We start from the raw sequence: 23,838 nt of genomic DNA on the forward strand, positions 1-23,838 counted from the left end.
GCAGGCAGGCCCGTAAAGTGCACACATGCCTGCAGCTGAGTGCCTCTTACTCTAGAGTAGAAACAGCAGATGCCAGGTAAGAAGAACAGAAGCCTGTGTGCTGGGAAGGGGAGCCAGTGGGTGGAAGCTCCCCTCCCATAATGGTCTGAATGTTGGGGCTCCAAACCAAAAACAAATATCTACCCTCCCAATTTTGGGAGGATCCCAAAAAAGCATATCAGGGTCCCCAACGAAAGCCGGGACATGAAAAGGGGCAAGTTTTACCCTGAATGGACAACTTTACTAAGCAGTCCCACTTTTGAGTTTAGGAAACAACCTAGCAAATCATTTCTGAAATATTAAATCCAAAGTATATTTGCCACCCAGTCAACTTCAACTTATGGTGATCCTATGAATGAGACCTAGAAAGATGTCTGTCATCTGATGGCATCCAGCAGGCTCCTTCCTCCCAGCGTGCTGCAATCGTCCTAGGATGCTGCCTACTTGGGTCCTACAAACCAGGACAGTAATTTCCTTAACTGACTCAATCTACCTGCTCTGCCATCTTCCTTTTTCCCTATTGCCTTCCATTTAATCATTTATCATTTTTTCCAATAAGTCACATTGTCTCATGATATGTCCAAAGTACGACAACCTCCATTTATTTATTTCCACTTCTAGTTCAGAATTTATTTGCTGTCTTTTTAGCAATCCATGCTATATGCAGAACTCCTCTCCAGCACCATTCTTCAAAGGAGTTGATTTTCTTCCTTTCTTCACTGTCCACTTTTCATAACCATGGATAGAAATCAGAAATACTGTGACTTGGATTATTCTTACTTTGATATTTAATACAATTTATAATTAAGAGATCAATATTTGGCCAATGTTCTGTAACATTATGAAATCTTGGAGTGGTTAATTGTAAGTAAAGATATGCTAAAATATAAAGATATATTTAAAGACACTGGGAGAAAACAGATGGGGAAAATGTTCCTGTTAGTTCCTTTATTGGTTGGCTCTTGATACATGTGTGAGTGTGTTTTAAACAACCAGATTACATCCACCTTTTCATGAAATATCCAAAGGCAATTCCCAACATAAAGAGAAACATTTTATTGCAGTAATTTTATTCCTATCTAGGGGCTTTAAAAAATCTAGGATACGTGGCAAAAAAACAACAACCCTGAAAAGGATGTTTGGTTGTCTAGTTTCAGTTAAAAGCATTCACTGGATGGGATGGGGAATACAAATTCTTCAAGCTAGAAGAGATGTTTGGAGTACTGTACCTTCAAAAAGAAGACATGCCCACCCATGACTTCAAAGTCAATAGTGAGCAAATCTGAACAATTGATTCTTGTAAAGACAAAACCAACCAACAAACAAGCAAACAAGCAAACAAAACCCTCTGTTATATTATTCTAAACTAGAACAACTATGAAAATGAAAGAAGTTCAAGAGAGACATCTGCTGGAAAGCAATGCTCTGCACTTGGCAAGGGCTGAGCTACAGCATAATCAACATCACTCCAATTGTCAAGATTGTTGTGATTTTTCAAGTTGTGGTTTTACATGATGCTTATGGATATTCTTAACTTGACTGGGCAATCTTATGAGGATGGGTGATATACAAAAAATATCAAATCAATGAAAATGGGAAAACCACTTGGCAGCTGGCCATCTTGTAAACATTCAGCCAACCAGTTCTGGAAATAGGTTACTAAAATGAGATGTGCTCATTTTTATTGAGTTATGGCAACCTTATTGTTGAGAGACCTCCAAAAGCTCTGTTTGTTCACTGCAGTGCCTTCAATTCAGGGCCATGGCTTCCTTTACCAAATCAAAACTTCTGTAGTGTAGTCTTCTCTACTGTCTTCTGCTATACTAAACACCTTTTTCCAGTGAGTCACAATCTTATGATATGTCAAAGACATGACAACCTTAGCTTAGGACCTCATCATCTTACTGATTTTTAGCATCCTAGGACAATTGCAGCATGCTGGGAGGACGGAGCCTGCAGGATGCCAACAGATGACACGCATCTACTTCCAGTGGGTCTCTGTCCTTCCAACGTGCTGTAAACATTCTAGGATGCTGAAACGAGAACACAGGAGGCTTCCCACATTCTCATAGAGTATAACAGGGCTAGTGGAGGAGCTTCTCTCCATGGGATGAGTAAGTTGACAATGTGGGGTGGTGGGTTCCTACGCTGCCTGTTGGATTCGCCATGATGCATGGTGAATTTCCCTACTAGCGCCCATAAATTGGACCTCAATGTGATGAGGTTCTTAGTCACCTTGGTTTCTAATGAGAGTTCACGCCTGATTTGCTCTAGGACTCGTTTCTCTTATTAGCAGTCAATGGTATCAGTAGAATTGTCCTCCAGCATTGCTTCTCAGGTGTGCTCATTTTCTTCTTGTTGACTTTCTTCATTATGAATTTTCAAAATCATATATATAATGTGGCCACAGAGTGAAGAGTGGGCAGCCAGGAAGACACAGCTCCATTGTGTCTTGTCTACCAGCAGTTGGGATTGATCCCAGGAACAGATGGAAGGACAAGTGGCTATAGGGTCACAAGGGCTAGCAACCCAAACGACACTGCCACAAAATTTAATTGCTAAAATACCAAAGTCAAAATATTATCTGGATTTAAGCTATTCAGTCAGAAACGGAAAAGAATAGCACAAGGTCATGTATTTTGACAAATGATAAATGATCCTGACTTTGGAACCCAATGATATATGTCTACATAGGAAGATCTCATAGACGTCTTTCCAAAATTCTCTTCCAAGATCCAGACTTTATCACATGAGGCAAGCAAACCAGCATTGCAGCTGGACTATCACATTTGCTATGTACACCCTGCTGCTGGTTTGTCTCTTGCTCCCTTTCCTTGTGATTCGTCTATCCCTATTAATTCATAAAATCCATAGATATTAATAGATAAAATCCTTCAAAAGCTCCCAGTTCTGCAACATTCTCACCACACTACCTTGTACGATGGGTTCCTTCTACTTTTCTGCCAGTATGCCAGCAATAAAGTAATATGGGGGGTGGAAGTAGGATTTCCCCTCTTCGCTTTCCCCTCAACTGTGCCCAAGGTGGCCTTATCCCTTTTATTTTATAAATTTTATTATTCCTTTTCTGTTGCTTATGCTGGAATTGCATAATGACAACGATGACAACAACGCAGTAGTGTGGGGAGATAGGGTCATGAGGTTGTGCGGAAGTATAGATATGTTATCACAGAATGGTGAGTTGTTGCAATCATGAAGAGGGGTGAGATTTTAAGGATGCTTTTCTTTTTAAATGATTTTTATTAGAATATTATAAAGTTACAGCGAAAGAGGGGGAATATTTGTAAAAAGATAGAAAAGTAGGAAAATAGGAAATAAAAAAATTAAAAAGGAAAAAAGAAAAAAGAGAAAAAAAAGAAAAAAACACACACAACAAAAAAAAAATTTTTTAAAAAATTGACTTCCATCACATCCTCAGGTTTTTAGTCTGATTAAATTCTCCAGTTACTTCAAAAAAACAACAACAACAAACCATTTCCTCTTGTTCTCTTCTTTCTTTCTCATATTCACCAAAGAGGGTCCAATCCGTCCTCTTTATTGGTTTCCCGGTGTTTTTCTTCAAGAAAAAAGTTAGTTCATCCATTTCTCTTATTCCTCTAATTTTCCCCAGCCATTCATCCATGGTTGGAGTACAGTCTTGTTTCCAAAGTTTTGCTAAAGATATTCTTGCCGCTGTTGTAAAATATGTAAATAATTTGTCCTCATTTTCATTTAATTGTAGTTCCGAGTCTGTGAAACTTAATAAGTAATATTCTGGTTTCTTTTTAAGGATGCTTAACATGATATGTAGTAAAGGAGCTGGTTGGTGTGATAGCATCTTCACTCTGAAGACTTATCTTACAGCTGCAAAACTTAAGTTGACACTGGTATGACTTGCCATTAAGGAGAGTTGTGATTCATTATGGTTATCAGTACAGAAGTGACAGAACGTACTATTAAATTGTTATTTGAGGGCACCCTCAAATGACAGTAAGTCAAACTACATCTCTAATTAATTCCTTTTAGGTCAATAATAATTGCAATAGGGCCCCCTTTGCACAATATTACATTTCTCAGTGCAGTCAACGTAAGCATGACAGTTGCTTTGCCCTTTTCTCAAGCCTTTTATGCAATGTCTTTATAATTTTTCCAACAGCTTTTTATCATAGAGGCATGACATGCTTGCAGGCAGGAACTGTAAAAGATTCTTTAAATAGCTGCTTTGTTAGCCACATATTTCATCTGACTCCCCAAAGCTTTACCTTCTCCCTTTTAATCATAAATCACTTGAGCCTGGCATGTTTCCTTCAGCTAGATGGCCAAATTATGTTGTTAAATATTTTACAGATACAGATCTTTATTGATGTGGGATGCCACCTGCTGGCTCAACCTGTATAAAATTAGTCTCAAATATGAGCGTCTGGCTGCCTGCTAAGCAACCTGGGCTAAAGTCTTGCTGGGGAGTGCTCTTTAAATAGCACTTATGGGCAGCTGGCTTATGGCAATGCTTTAGAATTATTACACTGAATGGAATGAAAACTGTTGTATGGTCCCAGTTCTATGTTTTTTTTTAACTGGGCACAGCAGGCCTTGCGAGTTTGAATGCCTATCTCACATTAAAAAACAACACAGAAAGAACATTGCCTGGCTATAGCAAACTAGCACATCAGAGAGAAAAGCCTTGCCTTGTTATTGAGGTGAAGAGATTTGTATGTTATGTTAAAAGTAAGGATACATTAAAAATGGAAAATATCCTCTCTTGCAGCATAACCCATTGAAATCCATTTTGCCATTTGATGCTCTTACGTGGATAGACCAGATTCAAGTTCATAGAATCATAGAATCAAAGAGTTGGAAGAGACCTCATGGGCCATCCAGTCCAACCCCCTGCCAAGAAGCAGGAATATTGCATTCAAATCACCCCTGACAAATGGCCATCCAGCCTCTGTTTAAAAGCTTCCAAAGAAGGAGCCTCCACCACACTCCGGGGCAGAGAGTTCCACTGCTGAACGGCTCTCACAGTCAGGAAGTTCTTCCTCATGTTCAGATGGAATCTCCTCTCTTGTAGTTTGAAGCCATTGTTCCGCGTCCTAGTCTCCAGAAAACAAGCAGAAAACAAGCTTGCTCCCTCCTCCCTGTGGCTTCCTCTCACATATTTATACATGGCTATCATATCTCCTCTCAGCCTTCTCTTCTTCAAACTAAACATGCCCAGCTCCTTAAGCCGCTCCTCATAGGGTTTGTTCTCCAGACCCTTGATCATTTTAGTCCCCCTCCTCTGGACACATTCCAGCTTGTCAATATCTCTCTTGAATTGTGGTGCCCAGAATTGGACACAATATTCCAGGTGTGGAGCCTATCCCCAATTAGATTGTGGTCATTGCGTGTTTTAACTGAAGTGTGTCCCAGGATGTGGTGGAATCCCCCAAGAAAAGGAGATATGCAATCACGTTCCATGATCACATTTTAGATCTAGTTACCACCTTATTACAGCATAGCCAGAACTTCCATTATAGTGTTGTTTTTAAAGTTGGCTTGCAAGACAAAGTTTGCTTGCTCCCAGCCACCATGTGGTCCCATCTCCTTATTGTTACTGGTGAGGTGTAGCTAATGGATAGGCAGCCAAGGAGTGGCCTGGATAGGTGGTTAGGTATTTAAACTCATGCTGGAGTGAATGCCTGCAGTTCACTCTGATCCTTCGTTTTCCCCTTCCTCTTTGTCATGTGGGGATATGGTGGTATCATTTTGCTTTGTTACAGCTTTGTAGAGTGATTGACATGGGTCTTGGATACAGGATTATGTGACCAGTATATCCCAGACACTGGAATGTAGAGGATCTTGCGGGAGGGGAGGACTTGGGTGCAGTTTGGAGATACTCTTGCTCAGCAGTGGGTACAAGCTTTCCATACATCCCTGATTGCTGAGGGACCATGGGTAGTTTAGCCCAATTGCATGGCCAACCCAGATGTAACCAAATAAAGTTGTAGCCTTTTTTCTCCCTAAAGTAGTGTTTCTCAACTTTCCTAATGCTGTGATTGCTTAATACAGTTCCTCATATTGTGATGACCCTCAACCCTAAAATTATTTTAGTTGCTACTTCATATCTAATTTTGCTACTCTTATGAATCGTAATGTAAATATCTAATATGTAATATGTAGGATGTATTTTCATTCACTGGACAAAATTTGGCAAAAATACCAAATACTCCCAAATTTGAATATAGAGGGGGGGGGGGTATTGACTTTGACATTTGGGAGTAGTAGTTGCTGGGATTTATAGTTCGCCTACAATCAAAGAGCATTCTGAACTCCACTGATGATTGAATTGAACAAAACTTGGCACACAGAACTCCCATGACCAATAGAAAATACTGGAAGGGTTTGGTGTGCACTGACTTTGAGTTTTGGAGTTGTAGTTCACCAGAGAGCACTATGGACTCAAACAATGATAGAGCTGGACCAAACTTAGCATGAATACTCAATATGCCCAAATGTGAACACTGGTGGAGTTTGGGGGAAATAGACCTTGACATTTTAGAATTGCAGTTGCTGGGATTTATAGTTCACCTACAATCAAAGAGCATTCTGACCCCCACCAAGAATAGAATTGGGCCAAACTTCTCACACAGATTCCCCGTCCCTTGAAGGAAGAGAAGGACAGGCGGAGATATCTTCAGCCTTCTCTGCCAAAGGAGTTCCTAAGACCATCAGAAATGGTTTTCTGATGGTCTTTGGTGACCCCTCTGAAACCTCCTCACAACCCCCCCCCAGGGGTCCCAACCTTTAGGTTGAGAAAAACACGTGTCTTCATAATTTGGTGGGTTTGACATGCCAAACATATCTCACATCGGATCACACAAGAGAATTCCCAGGCTTAATTTCAAAAGTGAACAAAACTATGCTCATAGCATGCTCCTGGTGAATGAATGGAATGAAAATATGATCAGGAAAGTGGCACTGAAGACCTGACCATAATTATTCCTCTCTGCCTTCTAACAGCAGAAGCCTCGAAGGACACCAGCCTTTTTAAATAACTGAATACTCATTTCTAGAATAAAAGACAACTCAATAGGATCTTGTTATGTCATCACATGGACCAACTTTATATAAACAAATATACATCCTTTCATTTTATTTCTACGCTTGTTATATATAATTTGAAGCACAAAGGCTATAGCCAGGCTTCAAACTGGTAGTCAAGAAAATAACCCTCATACGTACAATAATTGCCATTTCCTCCAAATTCTCCAGAGGATTTTCTTTTTAAGTTCTAGATATCTGGTTTCATTATATATGTTATTTAGAAAGGGAACATCAAAGCCACAAGAAAGTCCTTAATCTGTAATGTATGTGTATAGGCTGTCAATTTTTTCAGCTCATGGTCTTTAATTGTAACCTGTTATGAAGACTTTACATTTGCACAACTAAAGTTTTTTTTCTTATTACAGCAAAGATTGGAATATAGATTCCTTTAATAATTTTAATTCCTTTATTTAAAAAAACTCCAAAAGGAACACAGAATTAGAGGCATTTTATTTATTTATTTATTTATTTATTTACTGCATTTTTACTCCACTCTATCTCAATTATTATGTTTATTAATAATCAGGAAATTCATGGAGATGTCTGTATAGTAGTTGTTATTACAAGTTGCTATGGTAAATTAATTGCCTGATCCTCATTAAACCTTGGGATCTTCTTAAACTCATCTTGCTTTTTGAAGAAAAGTTGAGCCAATATATGGTCTGCTGTGGCATGAAAATAGTCATCCATATCAAGAGTTTGTAACTGGGAGGGGAAAAAAGCTTTGAATTAGATGACCTAACAGTGTTCGGTTAAAATACACATACTTGATGATGCTACACAGACAAGTTCAGAAAATACATCTATGCCATACATCTATGCCATGTATTTTGAAACTTTTTCCACTCGTGACCCCTTTCTGTCCGACAATTTCTTTTCACAGCTCCTTTCCTCCTAAGAAATTTTTACATGGCCCTGGGTATATAGGTAGATATAACAGGCGTAAAATCAAGAATGTATTTATAATAAAATAAGCATTTACAAGACTTTCTAAACAAGTTGATTTTCCTTTTTATGAAGTACACCAGAAGCATTTTCTGCACAGTCTACTGTGAACAATGCAAGTTGCTGCTAACTGATTCATGTAAATGTCTAGATGTCTAGATGATGTTCAGAAACATTTTACTGCTGCCAATTTTTGCACGAGTTGAGAGGACCCCATTTGTGGTTGGGACCCACTGTTTAAGGCAGTAGTTCTCAACCTTTTTTTGACCAGAGACCACTCTCCAGCATTAGTACCAAAAGGGTTACAAATCAGTTTTTGGTCAATTTTAGATTTGGTTTGGTTATTTGGCACGCTGATTCAGAAAATTGCATTGGATAGACCACATCAGCTCTAGTTTCTGATACAGAACATATGCCATGGTCAGTGACAGGGAAGGAGTGGCAGGTGGCATGAAAGGAGCAGAAATAAAATAAATAAATAGAGAGGAAGGAGGCTCGTAGACCAGATTTTCATCCTCGTGGCCCACTAGTGGTCCACGGCCCACAGCTTAAGTACCACAGATTTAAGGAGTAGTTATATATGCAATATGTACAGGTTGAGCATCTCTTATGGGAACTTTCAAAATCCAAAATATACTGAATCCACAATTTTCCATGTAGATAGCTGAAATAGTACACAAAGTTTGTTTTATTCACAAAATTACTCAAAGTATTGTGTACAAAATTACGCAATATTTATATGAAACATAAATGATATTTAGATTTGACTGCCATCTCCAAAATATCTCTTTATGCATGTATGTGCAAATACAAATGCTGCAAAATTCAGGGGAGAAACCTCAAATTAAAACCCAGTCTGGTCCCAAGTATTTTGTTTAGGAGATACTTAACATGTTCCATTCATCCCCCCAAATGCCACTTGGAGGATGTGATGTATCCCCCCAACCACCTTCCTCTAAACCTGAGCAAATGTGACTTGCCCAGCATCAATCGCTGGGTTTCGTGATTAAGCATGTATTCAAATCCTGGTCTCCCAAGTATCCTAGTCCAGTGCTCAAATCGCTACACCACACTCGCTCTTGGTTCAGATTCCTCACCTGATTTCCAGTGCTGAATGCCAAAATGAACAGCAAGTCCTCATCACACGTGCTCTTGATGTAGTGTTGCGTGCCAACTGGGAAAAATACAACATCTCCAACACCAATGGTGAAGTCAGTACTGAGTGAAGGTGAAACAATAACACCTATCTGGAGAAAAGAGGCATTGAAAGAAAACATATGCATGTCTAGAAAACTGATTTTGTGATGATCCCTTGCAAATTCAGCTCTTTGTCATATCAGCAAGACAACATCAGAAGCTTCAATACCCAGGGCATTTGGTATTTAAGGATTTCCCAGCAGTGAGTGCTCTTTATTCATGTATTTATTCATTCTTTGATTCTTGCTGAAAATGGGACCACTTTGGTTCTCCTGATTTACAGCAAACAGCCCCAAATGTGAGGGTTTCCCATCTGATTTCTTTCAAAGTGTTTCCACCAGACAGATTTTGAAAAGACTCACTCCCATCAAAGTTATTTAAATGAACAGCTACCTTTCCGCATCCACTGATGACATATCCCATCTCATTGGCATTGAAATGAAAATGAGGCTGGCGAAGACCAGTGCTATAGATCCGGAGTGTTCCCAACGTAAGCGTATCTTCCTTCTAAGAGCAAACATAACAACAAAATATGAGCCATTGGAATTATTTGAAAGCAACAGTTGAGTGTGGGGGTGATCTATTATTAATTAATTTATTTATTAGCAGTATTTATATTCCGCCCTTCTCACCCTGCAGGGGACTCAGGGCGGATTACAGTGTGCACATATATGGCAAACATTCAATGCCGATTTTGACATACAATGTATACAGACATACACAGAGGCTATTTAACTTTTTCTGGCCACCAGGGAAGCTGTCGCTTTCATCGTCCATCTGCGACACTGTTGAAGTACTTCCGCATTTCCCGCATGCTTTGCTGGAGTGCTTTGCTGGAATCTTTTTTATGGCCTCATAAATTAGTTAATTTAGGCTTCCCACACAAGGTGGTACCTAATTTTCCTACTTGACAGATGCAACTGTCTTTCGGGTTGCAAAAGTCGCCAACAGGCTACACAACTGGTTGGAAACCCACTCCAACCCGGGCTGGCTTCGAACTCATGACCTTTTGGTCAGAGTGATCTTAATGCAGCTGACACTCAGCCAGCTGCGCCACAATCCCGGTGCAAAAAAAAATCTACCAACGTATCTTGTAATTAGCTGCTGTATTTGCTGCTATCGTTTTTGTACTTGTTTTTTTAAAAAATAACAAGGCAATATTTTTCAAATTATGGAACACTCAGTGGCAATTTCCAACAAAAGAAGCAATATTTTATTTCTGCCCAAAGAGTACCCCCCAAAAGCCATGGGAGAGACCACATATTATCGAGAAGATTCCTACCTATTCTTTATATACATTGTTGGTTTTTTGGTGTATTTAAAAATATGAACTTCACATTTTACATCAATTCTTAATATCCAACACACCCCTCCCCAATATTTGATAAGGGATTCTGTGGCTTGATCTAGCTTGGTCAACCATAGAAAAACTATACATTACACCTGTACACTTACTGAATGGAGAAACTCGCTGTAAATTTTTTCATTGGGTTTCAAGCCTTTTCCATCTTTCACATATCGAGCCCACTGAATAATTCCCCCAGGAAAACGAAACTCGGTTGACCCTAAATTGAGGACCAAACAGCAGCCTCAGAAAGCAGGAAAATTAGCAATACAATATTTATTAGCTCAAGTTGTTTACTAGTTGGTCCCCGAAGATTGAGCAGAGATCATAAATGAGTACAGAGCACTCTGGATGGCTAAGATCCAACTTCAACTTGTTACACTCCAGGTGTAGGGAGTGTAAGGGAAGACCCTAGGCTGATGAGTACTGAACTAGATGGACCAGTGGTCTGAACATAGTCTCTGCCTGTTACTAGCCACCATGGTGTAGTGGTTTAAGCATTGGAGTATGATTCTGAAGACTAGGGTTTAATTCTCCACATGGTCATGGATGGCCTTAGGTAAGTCACATATTCTCAGTCCCAGATAACCCCATGATAGGGTCACTATAAGGTAGGAATAACTTGAAGTCACAAATCAAGTGTTAATAGCAAGAACTGATTAGGCAATGCTGAAAAACATAATTATGAATATGGTGTATGGTGGAATCATCTTTTCTGGAGGTTTTAAAACAGAGGCTGAATGACCACCTGTTGGGAGTATTTTAATTGTGTATTCCCACATGGCAGAATGGGTTTGGACTGGATGCCCCCTGGGATCTCTTTAGGTTGTATGGTTCTTTTTTCATTCCATTATTAAATGTTAGAAACAAGCAAGATGTAATAGATTCCATTATCATTTTGGGCATTCCTTAGTTTTATTGGTTTCCTGCGAAGCTGTGATAACAATCTCCTTACTATTTCAGAACTTTGGGAGTCCAATTATTGTATGACATTATTTGACCCCTGAGCTGAAATGAACTTCAGGTACAAAAGTAAATGAGAATGACATCCCAGTTTGGTCTATTGTACCTTTGAGGTCAAAAAAGTACCTCCACACCAGATTGTCTGTGGACTGGTTATAATGAGGGCTCTGAACAAGCTCTGCTAAATTGGGTGGAAGGTTGATAGCCTGGTCTTCTGCTTGTTTCTGGAACGTCCTGATGAAATCCACTCCACCTTGAGGCTTGAAAGAGCACAATAATTTTTGCATTTAATGAATTAAAACTGTGAATGAAAAATGGCTTCAGCTATCCAAATACAAATTAGACTTATAAGACAGTGGAATAGGAAGAACCAGATGCCAAGGCCAAATAAAAAAATGTAGAAGTTTATTTTTTAAAGGTTCTCATGTGATCCAATATGAGAAAACTTATTGTCAGTTTTTCTTAAAAGCTTTTAGGAATCATTTCCTATTCTACACGAAAGGAAATATAGGTTTTAGAACAGATGAACACCAAATAAGAAGCTGCCTGATGAGCCCATGTCCATTATAAAAATTTCAGCATTTGTAAATGATAATGATAATGCAGCTATATTTGAGTGAACAAAATATGTGTTTGGTAGTAAAAGTGAGAATAACATGGGAAGAATTGGGATCGGTTCCTACATCACAAAAAATGTTTTAGTAAACAGTAAATTCTAATTATAAACAAAATAAAATAGCCAGCTCAGGTAAGCCTCACATAAGGAAACAAAAGCTTTTTGAACCTCTGAGAGGCCACATAAAATTTTCTTCAAAAATACATACAGGGATGATTTTTTTTCTTTCATTAGCCTCCATCTCTCTTATGATTTCCATTTTATTGGCCAGATTGGTGTTTTTATGACATGCTGCAGAGTCCTGGGAAGGGAGACTTATCTGCTCTCCCCCTTTCTCTCTGTTCTGCCCTTTGTACATGCTCAGTAATAAATAAATAAATAACTTTATTTATATTATGTCCTATCTCCCTGAGGGGACTCAGGGCGGATTCCAGCAACAGAAGGCAAACATTCAATGCCTAGTAAGAAAATCTCGAGGCAGCTGCTTTTTACCTTTCCTATTGTAGGTAGATAGACATAGCTACAAGAAGATCGGCTAGAGTACAATCCCATTCTTTCCCAGCTTAGGCTTCCCTGCGTTGTATGTTTACTGCAGAAATGCTGTTGAAACCTGGTGCCAAAAGTTTGTTTTTCTCCCATTCTTGTTCTCCATTTGCCAAATAGTAATGCTGTTTTTAAAAACCCCAAAAACCTTCTACTAGGCAGAGGACAAGGAGAAAAAGACTGGACTCGACTGGTCTAAAAAGACTTTACAAACAGGAACTTTTCTGTCAACAGGGATATTTCTGTAATGTAGGAAAGCGTTTTTACAGACCTTTAATGACCTTGCTGCTATGTCTTCAGGTGTTAAGAAAAATGTATCATCCATATCCAGAGTCTGTAGCTCATCATGTGTTGTAAAAAACAGTAAGAACAAACACTCTTCTGTTCCAACATTCTTGAGCCAGTGCAGTGTGTTGCGGGGAAAGAAGATGATCTGGCCGGCAGTGACATTGTATGTGGTAACGATACTTCCACCAGCATCAACCACACCTATCCAAACAGTGCCCTGAGAGACACAGGTAGAGAAAGAAGTATTATACTCATGTCAAAGCTAAATATATTTAATGTCGTTCTTACAATATAGTTTTGTTTAAAATGTCCCCAACACAGCAATAAAAGTTCTTTGTTTGTTGTTGTTCATTTGTTCAGTCACTTCCGACTCTTTGTGACCTCATGGACCGTTCTACGCCAGAGGGGCCTGTCGGCCGTCACCACCCCCAGCTCCTTCAGAATCAAACCAGTCACTTCAAGGATACCATCCATCCATCTTGCCCCTGGTCAGCCCCTTTTCCTTTTTCCTTCAATTTTCCCCCAGCATCATTGTCTTCTCTTTCCTTTCTTCTCATTATGTAGTCAAAGTACTTCATCTTTGCCTCTAATATCCTTCCCTCCAATGAGCAGTCGGGCTTTATTTCCTGAAATATGTACTGGTTGGGTCTTCTCGTGCTACAAGGCACTCTCAGAACTTTCCTCCAACACCACAATTCAAAAGCATCTATCTTCCTTCGCTCAGCCTTCCCTAAGGTCTAGCTCCCACATCCATAGGTGACTACCATTGCTTTTACTATGCTGATCTTTGTTGCGAGTGTGATGTCTCTACTTTTCACTATTCATTAATAACAGTTCTTTATTAATGGGTTAATCATATGTTGCTGAATCTATTTGTAGAATCTATAAGAGAAAATAATGTACCTCATGGATTCTGTTTCCATGTTATTTCAGAAGCATAACCTTGCTGTGTAAGATACACTAGCAAATCTATCTTGGGGCATTTCAGAGGGGAAAACATTTAATCTGGCCTTTGTAAAAGTCTATGATAATTAACAGAAGTTGAATTATTTAAATACTCAGTTGAGATCAAAGGCCTAGTATATTTTGTGCTCAATGAGCTCAGTGAACAAATGAATATGAATGATCTGGAATATCATAGAAAGCAACATCCCATCGTCTTTGTTTTATTTATTTGAGAACAATTTCATAGCCTTGATGGCAGTTAAAGTGAAGTAGCCTTTTGAGGGACAAACTTTGATCAATGGCTTATACAACCACCGATATAGAGGCAAACATGGGACCAATTTTGTTTGACCAAAATTGTATTGTGGCCAACCAAACCCATGTCAACTGAAGGCATCCCTTGTTTCTAAACAATAGAACTGTATTAGGAACACATCTCAGAATTTTGAGAAGAACCTTTAAACATTTAGATTGAAGATTGCATATCTAAGTCTATTGTTCCTTCTCCAGATTCAAAATATTGAAGCATGCCGCAGTTGTGAAATTGTCTTAGCATGAAAGACTTTAACAGAAAGTGGTATATATTGGCCCCCTTTGTTATAAAAATAATGCACATTTTGCTTTCTGATAGGCAGTCAGTTTGTGACTAGCTCGTGGCAATGGAATATCAGTCCTAGGTATTGAAAATGTCTAACTTGTTCCAGAGCATGACCATCTGCACTGAAAATATTTCTTTTCAATAACCGTAATTTTAGATTTCCCCAAATTTGTTTTAGTTCATTTTGTAAATGATAGGTCAAGAATTTCCTTAGTAGACATAGGTTAGCCCAGGTATAGAATTTAAAAGGATGACTGCATGATTGGCAGAGAGTGGAGTATAATTTTTCCTGTCTTTACGTTCGGGCAAATGACAATTGAGCTCAATTAAAGCATCTTCAAAATCATTTACAAATCAATTAAATACAGTTTGTAGCTTTGTTTAATCCTTGTGCGTTTCCCTAGAAAGCTGCTTCTTAATGTCATATCTAATTTGTAGCTGAATCTTACTAAATAAAGCCTTAATAAGACAGAAAAGGGTTTTATAAGTCAAAACATTATCTAACTTCTGCCATAACTTAAACGCTTTAGTTCCATAAAAGCAAAAAAAATAAAAAAAAACCCCAAAAACCAACAACAACAACAACAACTTGTCTTGCAGATGTCTAGAATATTTTCCAGCAAGGTGAGAGATGACTAAACAGTGATCAAAAGTTGAATAATTATCTCTAAATCCCCAGTAAGAATGTTATTAGAATTTAAAAAGGAAACTATTCTGTTGAATACAGAAAGAGCATATAACTTTCCCATTATTGATAACAGATATATAGGTCTGTAATTCCCTGGATCAGTGGCTTGATCTTTCTTGCAGATTGGCAACACAACTGCTTGCTTACAACTAGCTGGAGTTTTGACAGAATTATTAACCTTGATTAAAAAGAGCAGTCAGCAATGGCACCCACCAATGTTTATTACTTTTAATAAGTTCAGTAGGGATATAATTGATACTTGGAGCCTTTCTACTTTAAGCTGCAAAATCAGAAACTTTTTCTACAGATACTGGATTCTATACAGGTCCGGATCAGGACTATTAATTTCTGTAAAAATGGATCTAAAAGAATCCTTCCAAACCTGATCTTGAATAATACAACGTAGGGCTTGAGATCAAGAGCATAAAGCTCCTGAGAGAAGCTGCCAAAACATTTTTGCATCGTTATTAAGTGAGGCGTTCAGCAACAGCGACCATGAATTAAGTTCATGCTGATGCTTTTTACGGGCCAGTGGGGTTTTATATTTCATTTTCAACTGAAAAAAGTAGAAGGAAGATGGTATGACCTCGACATTCTATATACTGTAAAATAGAAGTAGTTCTTCAGGCCTTTTTCTTCATTTGGCACTTCTTGTCAAGCCAAATGGTATCCATGAAATTGGGAGAATCTCCCCAGAGTGAGAAGGAATGTTGGAACCCAGATGGCATTTTCAAAATGTGTTTCCCCATCTTCAGCTGTTTAATAATTATTTTTGCACAAGTGTGTGAGTGAAAAAGGGTAGGTGTGTTCCCTTTTAAACATGTTAATCATTACTATCTGCCATATATTAGTATTTCTTTAACAAATAAGAAATATAATTAACCAAAATTGTACCTTTAAGAGATAGCCCTGCTCGTTGGCATTGAAATGCCAGTGTGGAGCCCGCAGGCCTTGGCTCTTGATCCGTAATGTTCCAAAGGTCATCTGGGAGCGCTGAGCATTGATGCTTCTTCCAAATGCCATCTCTTCCTGATTGAGGTATTCTTTAGCATTTTTCCGAAATCTAGACCACTGAATAGTACCACCTGGGAATTCATGTTTCTGGAAAAGCCATAGAGGCACAAAAATATTTGCCATAAATTACTTTTACTTACAGAGAAGTTTCTAAATGTGAAATGGTATTTTGTGGCCCACAGATCTCCATCCGGAACTTTTGATTTTAAGAATAAACAGACAAACCCAGTTTTTTGCCATCTTTATTAGCTGCTGATCAAAACTTTCTGTCAATGCTTTCCAGCCCTTTCAGGATATTGAACATGAGTTATGTGATAGGGAAGAACATACCAGGATAAATGGGAAAGTAAAATGAAAGAATAAATTACAGCCCAACTGAAGCATGCTATTGTATAAGCATTTAATATGCCTAGTTTTAATTATTTGAAAATGCCAGGGATGATGGTGCACATGATCAGATACCATGCAATTAAAACATAGACCTCCCCATCAAACAAAACTGATCTTGGGGAAATTCTCAATGGAGCTATGTGATGCTGGGTTTTTGTAGAACCGTAGTGCTGACGGAAAGAGTTAATCCAGGAGTGTCAAATTCACTTTCACTGAGGGTCACATCAGTCTTATGGCTGACTTCAAAGGGCCATTTGTAATTGTAAGACTGTATAAATGTAACTATGTTGTCTTGAAATTGAAAGCCGCACGGGCCACGTAAAATGATGTGACAGGACAGATTTGGCCCATAGGCTTTGTGTTTTGACACATGTGGGTTAATCACTTTCATAAAGGACCATGGTTCCAATCATCAATCAGGCCTCTTTCAGTTGATAGACAAATAATAGTTTAAAATATGTCAAAAGTTTATATGTTAGAAGAAATGGAAGATGGGAGAAATGTAACCAGATAGTTTGGAGTCATTGATGGTCTGAAGGCAGGGGTGAATCATGTTATTATATAAGTATTTAATACGCCTATTTTAATTTTTTTTAAAATAGGGGAGATCGTGGATATAATCAGAGATTATGCAATTAAAACATAGACTCCCTCCAACAAAACTGATGTTGGGGAAATACTCAATAGAACTATGTTTTCCAAGGTCATAATCAGTGGTGCTGGGTTTTTGTCGAACTGGAGTGCAGAGGGAAAGGATTAATCACTCTCCCAAAACACCGTGGTCCCAACCCTCAGTCAGCTGATAGGCAAGTAATTGTTTAAAAGGTGTGTTAAATGTTTCTGTGTTTACAACATTTATATGCTGCCTTTCTCACCCCGAAGGGGACTCAGAGCGGCTTAGAAGATATATAAACATACATTATATTATTAGCATAGTACAATATCAGTATTATATATGACTATACTATACCATTATATTGTAATATTATTAGTAATACTACATGTAATATAAAATATATAATTATAATATTGTATTATTAGTAGTATTATATTGTATTACATTATAATAGTATTAATTATAATTATGCAATGTATTGTCGAAGGCTTTCATGGCTGGAATCACTGATGATGCTTGCCATAGACGCAGTGGGAATACCACTAGAACATGGCCATATAGCCCAAAAAAACTTACAACAACCTATAATTGTACATATTATTATGATGTTAATATGACTCCTAGAAAAAGAGGGAAGAAATGGAACTAGAAATCTTGGAGTTGTCTATGGTCACAAGACAGACAACAGGGTGAACCCTTTCTCTCCATCATATTTGTCACCTGGCAACCTACTGGAGAAAGGACAAGTTGCTCCAGAAGAAGCCTGAAGTTATTATTTATGAGCCAGGGGTTGAAATTTGACCAAAGAATAGGTTTGCTCACAAATATGCACACACTGTCCCTGGCTTGCAACCTCTTGTCATAAGGAGATTAATTAAAAAGGCAGCAGCTATTCATTTGGTTTTTAAACTGTTATAGTTAGTTTCTTTAATTACTGTTTTCCCTTATGCCATATGTAGAATTACCAAATGTAGAATTACCAAAAGAACATCTCATGGGTCTTGACAAGCTGAAATCCTAAAACAAGTTATGGCCTATCAAGCATGGTAAGAAGACGTCAAGATCAGGGTAAAGTACAGAAAAGTTTGTCATGAGATTACTAGCAGAAAAACTACCAATGTCTTACAACTGTGGAATGGCTTATGGAGGTGATACCACAATGGCTTCAACATAAATGCTGCTAAATTTCACACTGACATTGTAACAAAACTGGGAATATCCACATACTAAGTAACTATTGCAAATAGCACATATGGAAGGGCCTCAACTGGTCCAAGTTTATAAAGTGATCCTTTATTTTCTATACAATACATGCAAAATAAAAAGTCAAGGTCCTTACACACTGGGCATATCAAGGATTGAGAAATAGTTACATTTCTACCTTAGACTTGGTGAGATGGTGGAGAAACTGGAATTTCGGGTCCACCTGAGTTTGGTATGGAGATGTTCTTGGCGTTCCCTGGCCAACAGTTCCGCCATTTGCTGCATTTGTTTTAGATCTTGGTTCTGCTTTAAAGCCCGTGTTGCTGACACAAACCAGGGACACAATCAGCACTCCCACCACAGTGGTGATAGTACAGGCCAAGAGGCAAAGCAGAAAAATATTGAACATGGACCAGTGGCTCTTCTTCTCCACCAATAAAGAAACAAACAAACAAAGGAGAGAATTAGTAGTTCAATCTACAGAACTGGCAAAGTGAATAATACCAATAGAGTTCTATGATAATAGGTATAAGATGTCCAATCCATGATTGTCAGTAGTAAGTATATGTTGTTATTGTTGTTGTGCACCTTCCTTTCTGACCTATGATGATTCTATCATGGGGTTTTCTTTGTAGAATTTGTTCAGTTTGCCCTTGCCTTTCATTGGAGCAAGGAACGTGGCTTGCCCAAGGTCACTCAGTGGTTTCCATAACTGCGCAGGTATTTGAATTCTGTTTTCCCAAAGCCCTAATCCAACACCAGTTATTAAATATGGTAAGTGGGGTCTTCAAGTATTATTCCTGTGTGCCTTCATGTTATTTCCAACTTATGATGATCCCATTGCAGGGTTTTCTTATCAAGATTTGTTCAGAGGAGGTTTGCTTTGTTTTCCTCTGTGACTTGCCCAGTGTTAGTTCCCATGCCCAACTAAGGATTTGAAATCCATTTCTCAGAATTGTGGTCCAATGCTCAAACTACTACACCAGGCAGGCTCTCCAAGTATGCACATTAGGTGGGAATAGAATGGTTAACCCCTTCACCTTGTGATCTGACAAGAACCTGTCAGCTTCGAAATTAGTGGTAAAGTGATAGCACTTGAGCCAAAGATTGTGATGGTGTTAGGTGTGTGTGTGTATGTGTGTGTTTGAGACAAACATAAAGGAAACAAGGGAATTGCTGTCTTTAAATGCACACACATTTATAGAACATATCTCAGGGCCACAAAATTAGAATTGGAGACAGAAGGGATACATGACATAAGGACAAAGTCTCCTTTCCTACACTCCAGACATATTTTTAAAAGAGATGGCAAAAGACATTTCCACCTAAACTATTTTTAAAAAACACTGAGAAGTGGTTTACATAAAAATTATTAAAAGTCCTAAAAATAGCGTGAATCTACTATTTTGGGGAAAGGGAATTTTGGAGAAATTCCCTCCGTTGGTTTTGTTGTTTCCCCATGCAAAAGTTCCTCTTTGTGCTGTGCTTCTTGGCTTTGACATCAAGCAGTTGCTTAAATTTTCGCCTAACCAAATTTCCCAACCTATGTGGGGAACTGTTTGAGCAAGTAGACAATTGTATATTGATCAATTCAACACTGCAGAATCTGCTGGCATGAAGATCATTAGGTGGCTCTGGATAAATCATCTGGTGCCTTGATGGGATGGAAAGGTTTATGTTTCACTTTCATTGACTGTTACCATGTTATCTAACAATGATTAATGATTGTTTGTAGCCAGCCCATAGTGATTGAAGTGCTGAACTACAACTCTGGAGACCATGGTTTGAATTCCTGGTAGAACATGGAATCCCATTTGAGCAAGTAACTGTTCCTTAGCCTCAGAAGAAGGCAAAGGTGTAACTCCTTTGAACAGTCTTGCTAAGAAAAATTCAAGATAGGCCAGAAATAACTTGATCATTTATTTGTTAGTTATATTTATATCTTGACTTTTCCTGAATTAGTTCAAGGTAGCACACACAGCTGTCTTCCCACTTTATCCTCATAAAAATTCTGTGAGATCAGTCAGAGAGAAAGGGAGAGTAGTAGGAAGGAAGGGAGAAGACAAAATGAGACAAGAGACGCTGCCTTAAGATTCCTCCAAACATTAAGATTAAACCCAACTTGAATCAATATCAGAAAAACAAAAGAAGCACTCAGGATACGGGCATAACCAGAAACATGCTCTGTTCACACTCCAAAAACATCTAGTTTCCATCACCCCTCTCTCTCTCACATGAAACAAACTGCCCTAATTCACACAATGAGAATAAAAATCAAAGTTGGTTATCTTTCCTATTCTTTCAATTTTTGCTTCTTATAAACCTGGGTATTTTATGAATTAAAACTAGTTGAAACATATTTTGGATCCACCTGAAATGCTTGAAATGGCTCAGGAAATTTATAAGGTAACCTATGTATCCTTAAAAGAAATATTGTATGAACATTAATAACTGAAATACCATTACATAAATTACACTTCTTTTCCTCTCATGGTTGAACACTTGCCATATTCTTCTGCTGTATCTACTTCACTCTTTTGTACATCACCTGCTGGTATGAAGTAGATTTCAACACAAAACTTTTGTGCTTCAGCATTTAGTTTTATATCTAATTGTAGTGGTCAGAGTGCTGACCTAAAATTGGTAAGGCTGGGGTTCAAATTCCCATTCAGCCATCAAACCGATTGGGTAACCTTGGTCTGGTCAATATCTCATTTTATCTTTGTAAAACTAAATAATAATAATAATAATAATAATAATAATAATAATAATAATTTATTTATTTATAACCCACCTTATCTTCACGAGGGGACTCAAGACTTTTCACTCCCCGATGTTTTGTAGAAGTAAGATATATATAATTCCACTTTATTCCTGTGAAATCCTAGGATTTGGTTAGGCATCAGATCTCTCTGGCTGAGAATTCGAAGTGCCTTCCCTAAATTGCAAATCCCAGGAGACTGTATGATGGAACCATGTCAGTTAAAGTGGAATCACGCTGCTATGTGTAATTTGAATGAGCCCCAGGTTATGGGTGCAAGTTAACTCCCTCCTTACCAAGTTCTTCCAAGTATTTGAGAAAAGAATCAGAGCAATCTGTAGATTATAATTAGGGCAACTGTTTATTCTTTAATTCTTCCAATAGTTTTATAATTTTTTTCTTGGTTTAGAAACAATGTTCATGTCAGATATTACTTTTTTGGAGGTGTAATTAAATACAGATTTGCTCTGTTATTACTTACATGCTTAGATTATCCAGAAGATTTTCTAAATTTGTTAACTTATTCTATATAAAAAATTCTAGACAGCATGCTGCTTGCTACATCAGAACGGCTTTTTAGTTACTTCACAAATACAACTTACAGGGTGTTCTTCTTTTGCCCTCTCTGTTTTGGCCGAGGAACCTGGTACTCTTTCTTCCTGGAGTTCAAATCCAGAGTTATCCATCATATGCACCAACAGTGAAATCCAAGGCTATGTTGATAGCTCCCAATAACATAAATGCACAGCAATAGACAGCTACTTTAAACTGTAGGTTGGAACACAGTGCAATCCAGGATATCCCCTTTCTTAATCAAAACTGTTCCTTTATCAGGAAGGATCTCAAGATGACTTATCTACTTCTCGATTCAGGATGATGTTTTTTCTCAGTTGAGTGACCCACAATTTCTAAACAACCACAAGGAAAACCACATTAACTTCCAGCAAATAAGGACATCAACTAAAATGTATAATTCAGTCATCTGAAAGCCCTAAAATGCCTACTAATGAGACCTTGGAATAAGATATTAATTCCCTTTAAGACCCAGTTATCTGTCTCATTTATATTTACCTCTGTGTTCTAACGGATTCAGCACATTGCAGTATTTTAAATGTTGAACGATGACTCTGAAGACCAAGGTTCAATTCCTTTCTCAGCCATAAAAACCAACTTGCATCACACCCTCTCAGCCCCAGAAAACCCTGAGATAAGGTTGCCTTAGGGCTGCCAAAAGTCAGGAACAATTTGAAGGAACAACACCCCCCCCCCCTATGTTTTGACATTTTAAGGTGCCAAAATAAAGGTAAGGAATGTCATATCATCACATGGAATCCCTTGTGGCTGCGTATGATTGCCTTCCAAGTGTAGGGTCTTGGAGGTGGGTCTGTGAGACTTATTCTTAATTTGCATATTCTTTTGCAGTGAGAACATTAATTTCCAATATGGAAGGCGGTCCCAACAAGGGTTGCTTGACATTCCTTCCTCTTGACACGTTTCTCCCGTTTCCCAGCAGAGGTTAAAAGGGAGATACCTTGATACTTTTCACAGCCTGTTCTTTCTCCCTTTTTGGAAAGGATGATGGTGGTGGTATTCTTGAAGTCTGCTGGTATTTTCTTGGTTGCCCACACTTTTTCAATGAGTTGGTGGAGTTGTTGTGCTAGCTCAGCTCCATCCCCTTTAAAGAGAGTGGACCATGGATCCTATCAGGTCCACTGGCTTTGTTACTTTTTAGTTGACTGTTGGCTTTGCTGACTTCCTTCAAACTAGGCAGTGCTGCAAGCTCATCTCTAGTTTGTTGTGCAGGATTTGTGAGAGAACCTCTTTGGCCATGTTGTAGCTGTGTTAAGGAGGTTATGGTACTGCTCTTTCCAACATAGTGCAATGGATTTTTTTTATTCTTCAGAAGTTTGGTTCCATCTGATGAATGTAGAGGATGTATGGCCACAGATGACCATTTTAAGGAATGTATATTAGTTTTTTTTAAAAAAATCATCAGTGGGGAATACAGAGTCTAAAATCATATTAAATAATTTCAAACATTTAAAAGCATGAACACTAGAGATACAGACAGAATCATTAGATTCTGATAAATTATTAGGAATGTAAGAGCTGTTTGACAATGGCTTCCATTGCCTCAAAGTGCAATGTAATCTCCTTCTTTGGAGGTTTTTAAACAGTTTGGATGGCTATCTGTTAGGAGAGTTTTGTGGATTTCTGCTTGACAGAATGAGGTTGGACTGGATGGTCCTTGTGGTTCCAACTCTATGATCCTTTGATTCTGTGTCAATGGACAGCTATTATTTAACCATAATGCTGACCAGGACTTTTAAAATTGGCCTTCAGTTTTGTGGCAGAAGCTCAATTATAAAGTCTTAATCTCCTGTGCAATCCTGGTCAGGCAAAGTTTATGAAGGTGATCTGTGTTATTTTAATACTGCCATTTACATCATGTAGCTATTTTTTTGCCCATTTGAAAAAATGATATTGCTGATGAATTCATTTGTCATTTGAGGATTCACCAATTCTCTTATCCTCTTTGCTTAGCATACAACTTTAGTTCACAATCTGCTTCTTCTCTGAGGACCTTTGTGGTTATTTCAAGTGAGA

General features: G+C 38.3%; 1 protein-coding gene across 1 annotated transcript; it reads right to left on the reverse strand.

The window, feature by feature from the left end:
• Window positions 1-7,594: 7,594 nt before the first annotated feature.
• DYNAP (dynactin associated protein) lies at window positions 7,595-22,160 on the reverse strand. The gene is made up of 9 exons (XM_060760791.2): window positions 21,834-22,160; window positions 18,649-18,894; window positions 16,142-16,348; window positions 13,000-13,233; window positions 11,676-11,829; window positions 10,717-10,826; window positions 9,655-9,768; window positions 9,162-9,311; window positions 7,595-7,824 (listed from the first exon to the last, which is right to left on the reverse strand). The coding sequence occupies exons 1-9, from the start codon at window positions 21,918-21,920 to the stop codon at window positions 7,690-7,692; spliced, it is 1,437 nt and encodes a 478-aa protein (XP_060616774.2). The 5' UTR covers window positions 21,921-22,160; the 3' UTR covers window positions 7,595-7,689.
• Between the last annotated feature and the right edge of the window lie 1,678 nt (window positions 22,161-23,838).

The sequence above is a fragment of the Anolis sagrei genome, chromosome 2 (genome assembly GCF_037176765.1).
Source record: "Anolis sagrei isolate rAnoSag1 chromosome 2, rAnoSag1.mat, whole genome shotgun sequence".
In the NCBI taxonomy this organism is placed as follows: domain Eukaryota; kingdom Metazoa; phylum Chordata; class Lepidosauria; order Squamata; family Dactyloidae; genus Anolis; species Anolis sagrei.

What these genes read in the sequence shown, in the direction of transcription:
- DYNAP (XM_060760791.2), bottom strand. Translation starts at nt 21,920, where the DNA reads ATGATGGATAACTCTGGATTTGAACTCCAGGAAGAAAGAGTACCAGGT. An exon ending in AGCAGGGCTATCTCTTAAAG is followed by an intron (nt 13,234 to 16,141) that starts GTACAATTTTGG and finishes TGTGTCTCTCAG; the next exon opens with GGCACTGTTTGGATAGGTGT. An exon ending in TCATCAGTGGATGCGGAAAG is followed by an intron (nt 9,312 to 9,654) that starts GTAGCTGTTCAT and finishes TCTTTTCTCCAG; the next exon opens with ATAGGTGTTATTGTTTCACC.